At 43.9% G+C, this 11,321-nt stretch overlaps 1 protein-coding gene across 1 annotated transcript in view; it reads left to right on the top strand.

Annotated features, from left to right (window-relative positions):
- RELN (reelin) overlaps nt 1–11,321 on the top strand; it is a 479,029-nt gene that overhangs the window by 439,942 nt on the left and 27,766 nt on the right. Inside the window, exons 54-57 of the mRNA XM_025214714.1 lie at nt 2,904–3,079; nt 4,842–4,948; nt 8,195–8,437; nt 8,950–9,125. Of these exons, the coding sequence (XP_025070499.1) occupies nt 2,904–3,079; nt 4,842–4,948; nt 8,195–8,437; nt 8,950–9,125 (702 nt within the window). The remainder of the gene's footprint in view (nt 1–2,903; nt 3,080–4,841; nt 4,949–8,194; nt 8,438–8,949; nt 9,126–11,321) is intronic.

The following is an 11,321-nucleotide window of genomic DNA, read 5'->3' as shown; positions in this document are numbered from 1 at the left end:
AATGCCGGGGGGGTCCCCTGAGCACTTGCCGGTGAACCCAGAAGTGGACCAGAAGTACTTCCGGTCCACTTCCAAGATATGATTGTCATATCTGTGAGTCCAAATATGGCTGATGAGGCTGATATGGGATCGTCAGACTCTGTTGCAACTTAGGCACGTGTTTCCATGTGGAGTGGTTGGCTCTGGATTCAGGATTAGGTCTGCAACACACTGTTCCTGCCACTCCTGTTTTCTCATCTCCTGTTGTCATCGTAAGGTTATCATAAGTACTGAGATCCTTGCAGTATTCTTCCTTCATTCATGGGCAATAGTCTCCAATGAGTTGATGTCCATGTTGCATTTCTTAAGTTGGCCTTGAGGATACCCTTGAAGCGCTTTCTCTGCCCTCCTTTTGAGCTTGCTCCTTGACTGAGTTGGGAGAATAAAACTTGGTTCGGGAGTCTGGAGTTGGACATCTGGATACCATGGGTGGCCCAGCAAAATCGATGTTGGATGATCATCACCTCAATGCTCATGATGTTTGCTTGTAAGAAGACACTAATGTTGGAGTGTCTGTCTTCCCGCTGGATTCAGAGGATCTTCTGCAGGTAGCATTGATGGTATTTCTTCGATGACTTGATGTGTCTCCTTCACATTGTCCACATCTCAGCTCCATACAGTAAGGTGGGGATCATAACTGCTTGATAAACCATGAGCTTGGTTTTAGATCTGATGTCACATTTCCTCAGATATCAGAAAGCTGCACTTGTACATTTGAGGCAATGTTGGATTTCTTCATCAATGTCAGTCTTCTGTGAGAGATGGCTTTGTGGTATGGAAAATACTCAGCATTCTCCAGAGTCTCACCATGAATTCCCTGGAGTATCAGCATGAATCTGAATTGTTACCAGAGCTGTGGACTACTCATTAAGAGCTTGTTGATGGAGGACCTTAGTCTTCTGAATGCTAAGTGTCAGTTCCATTTTCTTGTATGCCTCGGTAAAGACGTTGACAATTACCTGAACGTCTGCTTCCAAGTGTGCACAGATTACAGCATTATGGGCACATTGGAGCTTCATGATTGAGGTTGAGGTGGTCTTGGTTTTGACTCTGAGTCAGCTTAGATTAAACTGTTTACTGTCCAATCAGTAGTGTAGGTCCACTCCAACTGGAAGCTTGTTGGTAGTCAGATGTAACATCACGGTAAGGAACATCAAAAAGAGTTTGGAGTGATGACACAGCCTTACTTAATTCCCATCGTAACGTCAAAAGGATTTGTGATGGATCCATTATTGAGAACCACTGTTCGCATACTGTCATGGAGCAGGCAAAGAATGGTGATGAATTTCAGTTAGCATCCATACTACAGAAGGATTCTCCACAGCATTTCTCGGTTGACAAGAGTCAAAGGCTTTTGTGATGTCAGAGAAGGCCATATAGAGAGGTTTATGTTGTTCCCAGCATTTTTCCTGCAGCTGGCAAGCTGTGAAGATTATGTCAGTTGTGCCTCTTGATGCCCTAAACCCACACTGAGATTTCAAGAGGAGCTCTTCAGCAAGTGGAAAGAGACAACTCAGGAGGGTTCTCACAATGATCTTTCCTGTGGGACAGCAAGGCAATCCCTCTATAATTTCCAGTTCTTCTTGTCTCCTGCCTTGAAGATTGTCACAATCATGGTGTCCCTGAGGTCATCTGGGTTGTCTTCATCATTCCATTTTTCACTCCTTATATGCTGGGCTGGATGTTACTATGAATTTGTATGACATCTAGTCCAATGGAGCCCTAATCTTAATTTTGCCTCTGAACACAACCAGAGTACCAACAATAAATAATAGTTATAGCTCCTAGATATCTTGCAGTTTAATGTCCTTGTTTGTATCCATATGCCCACACTGAATAACTAGACTTGTTTGCGTGTGTGCAAGGGTTTTTTTTGTGGGGTTGCAAAAAAAAAAAAAGGGGGGGGGGGAAGGATGTTATCTAGCACTAAGTCATTTCTTTTAAAGACCCCCAGAGTAGGGGAGAGCCACCACCTCCCTTGGAAGCCCGTTCCAGACCTTGGCCACTCGAACTGTGAAGAAGTTCTTCCTAATGTCCAATCTAAATCTGCTCTCTGCTAGCTTGTGTCCATTATTTCTTTTAACCCCCGGGGGTGCCTTGGTGAATAAATCCTCACCAATTCCCTTCTGTGCCCCCGTGATGAACTTATAGGCAGCCACAAGGTCGCCTCTCAACCTTCTCTTGCAGAGGCTGAAAAGGTCCAGTTGCTCTAGTCTCTCCTCGTAGGGCTTGGTCTGCAGGCCCTTAACCATACGAGTGGCCCTTCTCTGGACCCTCTCCAGGTTATCCACATCCCTCTTGAATTGCGGCGCCCAGAATTGCATGCAATACTCCAACTGCGGTCTGACCAGCGCCCGATAGAGGGGAAGTATCACCTCCTTGGACCTATTCGTCATGCATCTGCTGATGCATGATAAAGTGCCATTGGCTTTTCTGATGGCTTCGTCACACTGCCGACTCATGTTCATCTTAGAGTCCACTAGGACTCCAAGATCCCTTTCCACTTCCGTGCCACCCAGCAGGTCATTCCCTAGGCTGTAGGTGTGCTGGACATTTTTCCTCCCTAGGTGCAGCACTTTGCATTTCTCCTTGTTGAACTGCATTCTGTTGTTTTCTGCCCACTGGTCTAACCTGTCTAGGTCTTGCATCTGATGGATGCAATCAGGTGATATAATTTAAATAAAATTTACTGTCTGTACAAAGGCAGTAGACCTTAGCTCCTGAGAGGAAAAAAATCACTTTACTATTTTTATGAACATTTCAAACATACTTCAAAAGTAAATTATAACTGGGTTAGCTAAAAAGGCTGTAGAGCAGGATGATTCTTCTAGTTGTTGCTCAAATGCTACATACTTTTTTTACAGACTTTCCTGAAGGAACGCTTTGACAATGAAGAAATTAAACCAGATTTATGGATGTCCTTGGAAGGTGGAAATGCTTGTACTGAATGTGGAATTCTAGCAGAGGATACAGCTCTGTATTTTGGAGGCACTACAGTAAGACAAGCTGTCACACAAGACCTGGATCTGAGGGGTGCCAAGTATGTCATGTTACCAGCTAGAATTTGACATAGCTGATGTGTTCTAACAGAGGGCTTCATTAATAATAATAATAATAGAGATCAGATTGGTAACAAACATATAAATAAACAGTAACAGATAAGGCAGCTTATGGGAATGATGATACTGAACTTTTCACTTCTAAGCGACAGTTCAGAGTCATCTCTGGTAGACAATGACAAATGGTTCTTATTTTTACCATCAACTGGAATTTTTTCACTGACATTTGTGAAATGAGTCATTATTTATTTTTGCGGAGTATCTTGCTGCTTTGTAGGTATATGATAAGAAAAGGTCCTTACTCAAAAGAGTTTAGAACTTATAGACAAAGTTTAAGAGCAGTGCAGTGCTGGTGACAACTGTGTTACAACCTCAACTTCACAACTGACACCAGCCGGTACTCTGGCTGCCAGTCTCAGCAAAGAGGTGAAGAACTAAGTGGGCATGAGGGAAAAAATGTGTATGTGCCTGTGCTGTGCCCATTCTATATATTGACAGTATTTGAGAGGGTCACAGCAGCACATCTCACAAACACCCAAAAGGTTTTCAAAAAATAAGTAAACAAAAGTATTTACTTAAAAAATGCCAATTGTGTTTATTTATGTTCGGCTATAGGAGAATTGGATTTAACCAAGTATCATGTGAGTTCTGGGTAGGGCATGCACTACATTGAAGAAACAGCTATTAAAAAAACCCCTAGAGACTTCTTCCTTAGCATGAGAGTGGTGTAGACAGGAGCTAATTTGAGTATATCATACAGATTTTTCTAAGTGAAGCTGAAGCATTAACATTTAAAAAATGGCCAAGGGAATTTCCTCTTACGGCCTCTCTTCACTGAAGGCCATGGGGAAAGAAAAGCATGAGATTTGCCAGACTGTTAAAGGAACAAGTCTCTGTGGTAATTTGTAACAAAATGCCATGTCCTGCCAACATTTACAGACGTGAATGGCTTTTCTCGGGTAAGTAACTCCACTGAAATGAGGGAACATATGGAAAATAATGTGCTTAAAGTGACTACAGAATTGGGCCTTAAAATGTTCCTGTGGCTTTTTCTTTCCCTTTAAAAATCTGTATTTCCCATCTGTATATTTATTGCAACAAAATAGAATTGCCCAGTGATGAGACAGCTGTGAAATACAACCTTTTATTCACTCGTATAAAAGATTGTATCACATTTGTTTAATATACATAAACTAGATATATCAAATACACAACTTTTGCATACTTATAAGGCCAGATCTTCAACCACTGTAAGTAGCATACTTCCATTAGAACCCTGATGCCAATTTATATCAGCTAAGAATATAGCCTATAAAATACAGAAGGAGACAAAGCATACTAATATTATTGTTTTCCTCACCCTCCTGCTTTAAAGTGTCACTAATTCTGCTGAATTACATGCAGAATTTGTTTTAGTATGTAGCTCATCTTTCCCTTTTTATGTTTTACTGGAATTACTTCTGATTTTCATTAAGTTCATTTCCTTGCTTAATTTCAAACACAGATGAATGTGCTGTGCCCATAGTGGCCTATTTGCATTTATAGAGGCCTGTTCTGCAAGATTCACTAAAAACCTATCTTGTCCTAAGTAAACATCAGTTTTGTTTAATAAAACTTTTTGGTATAATGAACATTGCCAATATATTTCTTGACAGTAAACAAATCGATCAAGTAAGAAAGAATCTACTATATTGTTTGGATATATAGTATTCTGTGTGTAACTATCACTGCATTTCCCTTCAGATTTCTACAGTATTGGGGAAGAATTGGGAGTGAAAACAACATGACAACCTGTCACAGACCAACATGCAGGAAGGAGGGAGTTCTGTTAGATTATTCAGTTGATGGAGGCAAGTAAATATTTTAGTTGCATGTGAACATATTTTTTTTATACTCAAACACAGTAAATGCTTAACTGTGCCAATTTAGACTGAGACCAATAATAATATAGAATCTATTATTCAGAGCTATAATTTCCAACTATGAAAGATATTTGTGTCTCTTACTTGTATGTCTTCTCTCATAAAATTTTCTTCTGTGTTTCTGAAGAAAAGGACCCCATCCTGCTACCTGTGACATGGGGCCATCCTGGGTCCAGGTCTTGTGTCGGCCTGTCCAAGTAGGGCAGTATGCTCCATCTCACCTGCCACAACTTTGCTGTTCCCCAAAACTGGTGTAAAATGCAAGAGGCTGCCCATTTTAATGTCCCGATGCCAAGGGGGCACTGTACATGACTCCGACCTTCCCTTATCTTGTCCCATGCCTCGCAGATGTCATTCCTGAGTTGTTTTATTTGGTCCGTCCTCCGGCTTGAGGATGGACCAAACTCAGCACACTGTTAGGCCTCACTCATACTGCCCTGTTCTGGGCCTCATATATAGTGCCTCCCTCTCACTGGGGCCTCTATCGCTCCTCCCTCTCTCACTGGACCTCTTGCACTCATGCCCCTTACTGGGCCACATTCACTCTGCCCTGCTTCCTTGAGTGGCTCCTGTAGACCATCAGGCTTATCTCTGCACTCCTTACCCAGTCCTGGCACAGCCTTTTGGGCCTCTCCTGTGACCCTCATCTGCACAGTAACCAGGCAGTTCACCAAACACTGAGCTGACTCTGACCCTAGCCCCTCACTGGGTAACCCGACCCAGTGGGCCAGTGACTTGCCCCTGCTACTCGCGGCTCCCTCTATGCTGCCTCACTCGGCCTTTGGCCCACTTGTGGCCTCAGGTCTCCAAAGACTTACCTGGGCCTCAGTACTCATCCCCATCTCTCTGATGCCTCCACACACTTGCCCCCTCTATGGAGCATCTACACTCACTCCCTTCTCTGGGGCTTCCAGGGTCTTACACCCCTGTGGGGCTCAGGTGCCTGAAGGCGTACCTGGTCCCCATGCCTGTCCCTGGGTGTGGGTAACCCACTAAGATGAGGGGGACTGGGATTTTAAGGCACCCCTCCTCACCTTTCACCAGGGTGGTAACTGGCCTGGCATTTCTGGGGGACTGTCACACCACAGACAGCCCCACCAGACCACCCATCCCCAGCAGGGTGCAGTTTTCAGTCTTACCCAGAACCAATGCCAGCCTACCTGCCTTGGTCTTATCCTGTACTGGGCTAGGAGTTCTGGTCCTGCTGCTGGCTGGCTCTCACTGGTCCAGCTCTCCAGACCATTCCTAATCATTTCATAGATTTCATAGACATTAGGGCTGGAAGGGATCTTGGAAGATCATGCAATCCAGCCCCCTGCCCCAGGGGCAGGAAGTCAGCTGGGGTCAAACGATCCCAGCAAGAAAAATGTCCAAATGTCTCTTAAAGGAGTCCAGAGTAGGTGCTTGCACCACCTCTGGCAGCAGTCTGTTCCAGGCCTTGGGGGCTCGGACAGTAAAGAAGTTCTTCCTTATGTCCTGCCTGAAATGGTCTTGGAGGAGTTTGTGACCATTTGGGGCGCTCTGGTGAACAAACATTCCCCCAGATCCTGATGTACACCCCTTATATACTTATAGGAAGCTACCAGGTCGAACCTGCGCTTTTCCAGGCTGAAGAGTCCCATAGCTCTCAGCCTGTCATCATAAGGCCTGTTTTCCTGCCCTCTGATCATGCACATGGCTCTCCTCTGGACTCTCTCAAGCTTCTCCACATCCTTTTTAAATTGTGGAGCCCAGAATTGGATGTAGTACTCCAGCTGTGGCCTCAACAAAGCTGAGTGCAGAGGGAGGATGACATCTTGGGATTTGCTAGAGAAGCATCTATGGATGCAAGCCAGAGTTTTGCCTGCTTTGCCAGCTGCAAAATCACACTGGTGGTTTATGTTCATCTTGTGGTCAATCATGACCCCCAAGTCCCTTTTGGCTATGATGTTAGCAAGCATAGCACTGCCAAGCCTATAAGCATGCTGCAGGTTTTTCCTCCCAAGGTGGAGAACCTTGAATTTTTTGGTGTTGAACACCATCAGGTTTACATCCACCCACTTTCTGAGTCTGTCAAGGTCAGCCTGGATCACCATCCTGTCCTTGGGTGAGGACACTTTACCCCAAAGTTTGGTGTCATCAGCAAACTTGGCCAGTCCACTTCTGACACTGATGTCCACATCATTAATGAAGATGTTGAAAAGTATAGGCCCAAGGATGGAACCTTGGGTGACCCCACTGGTCACGGCGCACCAGGATGATTGACTTCCGTCAGGTACCACTCTCTGGGTCTGACCTTGGAGCCTATTCCCCAGCCAGCGGACTGTCATGTAGCTGAGGCTGCAGTTGGTCAGTTTTTCTAGGAGATGATCATGGGATACCAGATTGACTCAATCCCCATCATTATGCAGGACTGTCAGCTCCCTAGACCTCCTTCCCTCTTGGACATGGCTCCCCCCTGGGACCTTTAGCCACTCAGGCCCTGGCCCACCTCCAGGCCAGTCAGAACCCCAGGCCCCCTAGCTCTGGGCGTCCCTCGCAGTGGGCACTCTAACCCTTTTGACCATCCTGCTCTTGGTGCCAGCATTGACTCTAGACTCTTGCACTGCTCACCTGCTCCCTCTCAGCTGGGCTCACCTGAGCCTCAGGCCTCACCCCTACCTGTTTTAAATCAGGGGCTTGCCTGGCCCCTGTGTAGGCCTGCAAGCTGTTTGCCTCATGTCTAGTCTTGGCCTTGCTTTTACTAGCCCTAGCCTTCTCCCTGGGGCACCTAGGAACCTCCAGCCATCCCCAATAGTTCCTCCCTTACCTTACAGTGTTGTGTGAACAGCAGCAGCATCAGCAGCTCAGCCGGGTGTTGCTGATCCCCAGCTGCTTGCAGCAAACTGCTAGCTCAGCCCTGTGGGACTGTATTTAAAATGGCCACCTCATCAGGGCTGGCCTGTACCTGCTGGTTGCCTGCTCTCAGCCTTAAAGTGGCAGACACCCAAAGGTGCACTGCCACACTACCTTTATGCATACAGAATATGCTGCCATTAGAAATACTACCATTGTGAGTAAAGGTTGCCCACTTCTATTAGAAGTTAAGAGTTTTCCACTCAAAGAACACAGATATTATCTTGTGACTTCCAATTATGTTCCTTTAATCTTTTGTCAGCTTATGTTTGTTTACAATCGTAATTCCTTTTGTTATAGGAATATCTTGGACCTTACTTCATGAGATGGATTATCAGAAATACGTCTTGGTCAGGCATGACTACATACTCCTCCCCGAACATGCTCTAACCAATACAACTCGCCTGCGCTGGTGGCAGCCATTTGTAATTAACAGTGGCATTGTGGTTTCAGGCCCAGATCGTGCTCAGTGGGCACTAGATAACATACTCATTGGAGGAGCTGAGATCAATCCCAGTCAACTGGTAGATACATTTGATGACGGTAAGGAAGAACGTGGCAAACATTCTGTTGTGCTGTCACTGTCAAAAGTCAGAAGTTTACAGACAGTATGTTGAACTAAATAAATGTGACAAAAAGCTTTTCAATGCACATTTATTTCATTTTTCTGTGTGTGAAATGTTCTCTTTAAGCTAGCAAATGCAAGGTATATATTTTATTACCTACATCAGTTTTAAGTATTAATTAGTCATTATTATTTTTATTAGCATCAGTTATTTCACTACAATTTGGTTTAAAACTAAACATAAATATAGGGTACCTCTGATCATTTCATTTCAACAGAAAATGTTTATCATACCTTCTTTTTAAAGTACTAGTATTTAAAAATAGTTGCACTGTCTGACTGAGGATGACCCTTGAGCAAGGCCTCCTGGTTACTTATTTAAAGCTTATTTCATTAAAATCACTGTGGGGCTACACTTAAGGATTCTGTGAGGCTACACCTACATGTTTTTTGGGACATTACAGTAATTTTGTCTAACTCTTGTTAATAGAAGGCACTTCCCATGAAGAAAACTGGAGTTTTTACCCTAATGCAGTCAGGACTGCAGGGTTCTGTGGCAACCCATCATTTCACCTCTACTGGCCAAATAAGAAAAAGGACAAGACACACAATATCCTGTCCTCCAGGGAACTCATTATACAACCAGGATACATGATACAGTTTAAAGTAAGTAGATGCTTCTCTTCATCCAAAGTAAAGCATGCAATAAAAATTCAACTAATTTGTCTCTGGATAGTTTTACTAGCTCCAAGTAGAATACAAAATTCAGTAATCCTTTCAATATTTAATAATGCCTTGTTTTTTTGTAATGTAAGGGGGAGGACAATAACAAAAGCAATACCATAGGGTCAGAATGATTATATGTATGTTATTTCAAGCCAGGACTGAATTTCTGTATGCTTCAGGGGTGACTGGAAGTATTGGCTGCTTGGCCATTCTTTACTCAGCTGGGTCGTATGTGAAAAAAATACTGTCCTGATTTCTCATCTCTGAAGTAAAGTGTCATTATAATAACACCTGCTGAAGTGATGGGAAGAGGGAGATGGAAACTGACTGAGACCTTGAAAATGTAGGCAAGAATAGAGATTCCAGCTGATTGAGACCAGCAGTGTGCATAAGTCTCTGCCTGGCAGAATGAACAATGAGAGGAAACAATTCCCATCACTAAGCAACAGGTAGAACAGGAGAAACAGTCTCGGAGTAAATAATATGACATGCAGAGAATGTGAAAGGCAAGGATTTTTACAGGTGATATCTTTTATTGGACCAGCCACATGGTTGGGATACTCTTAAGCTTTCAAATGCAAAATGTGCTTCATAAGGTCTGAAGGAAGAAGCAGGCACTGTGATGATTAAAAACAGTGTGGAAGGCTGTTGGAGAAGAAAAAAAAGCTGAGGTAGCAGATAAACAACAGAAAAAAAGATGGCTTGATTGTTGGGAGATCAAAACCTTTCAAAAGAGAAGCGGGTCATTATCACCCATAGTGTGAAGGTAGATTTTCAGGAATCGGGTCAATTCTAGTTTGCCATAAAATCAGTACTCGTGTCCTTGGTTCTTAGTGTCCATCCTTCCTTCAGACCTGATGAAGAATGCTTTGCATTTGAAAGCTTGTTTAAGTCTATCCCAACCAAGCAGTTGGTCCAGTAAAAGATATCACACACAAAAATCCTTGTCTCATGTAATTCCTTGACCATCATGAACTTCAGCACTTGAACACTACTAACACATGCAGGGAATATGAAAGTATGTAAAATAAAGAGCCCTTTTATTTACTTGGTGTCACAGCAGAATGGCCCGTGTAATCAGCAAAGTGCCCCTTGATACTCTTTATTTTAAGATGGGCTTTTCAACCAGGTCAGCAGACTTTTCATCATTACAAAATAGCTATTAATTATTATTAGTGCTAGTCATTATTTATATTACAGGCCCAGATCATATATTATTTATATTACAGTAGTGTCCCAGATCTTCTAGACCAAATTTTGGCCACTTACAGCCCACAGAGTCATTGGAGCTGGTTTGCAGAGCCATGGCCTTGGGTGGCATTGGTGGCTGGGGCTTTGAACACACCACAGCCAGGTGCCAGGGTGCTTCACCCATGCCACTGCCTGGCAGTGAGGAGATGCAGCACCAGCCAGGCCAGGTCCTAGCACTAGCCTGCCTCAGACCTGAGCTGGGTCATTCCAGCCTACCACAAAAAAATGTTGCTGAAACCCATTTTAGACATTTTGCAAACAAATATGAGGAACATTCTGAAAAAGACAAGATATAACCTTTGAGAAAAGTAATCAGGGTGATGCTACATCTCTTCCAAATCACATTTGTTTCTTGGTCTCTAGCTATTGTTTTAACTTAAGCACATTAAATTCCCCTTCCTCCAAAAAATTAACTCCTTCATCTTCCCTAGAAGTCAATGCCATTTTTAGCCCATTTCCTCACAGCTTTTGACTACCCATATACACATCCCTGACCTTTGAAATTACACCAGGGATTAATTTGATCTTCTGTTACTGTTGTGTGCAAGTGTGGGAAAAGTTGTGGATACTAGCTCCCTAAGTGGTTAGCATACCATATTTACCTGAATCCAGGACAATTTTGAATTTAAAATGATCCACTAATAATTAGATTCTATGCATGGAAAATGTATTACTGCAGGCCAAGCCATTGTAGGGGGACAAGTGACAGGAAAGGTAATAGGGTATCAGGCAGTGGGGGACTCAAGTGGGCTGAGCCCTGCCCCCTTTCCCGCTGTGCACCCCTGCACCTTCCCCCACAGTGGCTGCCCATCTACCACTTGCTCCCCCGTGACTGTGCCACTGACGCTGCCCCCTCCCCAATTCCTGCAGCCCCTGACACTGCCC

This window comes from Alligator sinensis, unplaced genomic scaffold (genome assembly GCF_000455745.1).
Source record: "Alligator sinensis unplaced genomic scaffold, ASM45574v1 scaffold915_1, whole genome shotgun sequence".
Taxonomy (NCBI): Eukaryota; Metazoa; Chordata; order Crocodylia; family Alligatoridae; genus Alligator; species Alligator sinensis.
Note: the sequence above shows the minus strand (reverse complement) of the source record. Positions and strands in the feature narration are given on the sequence as shown.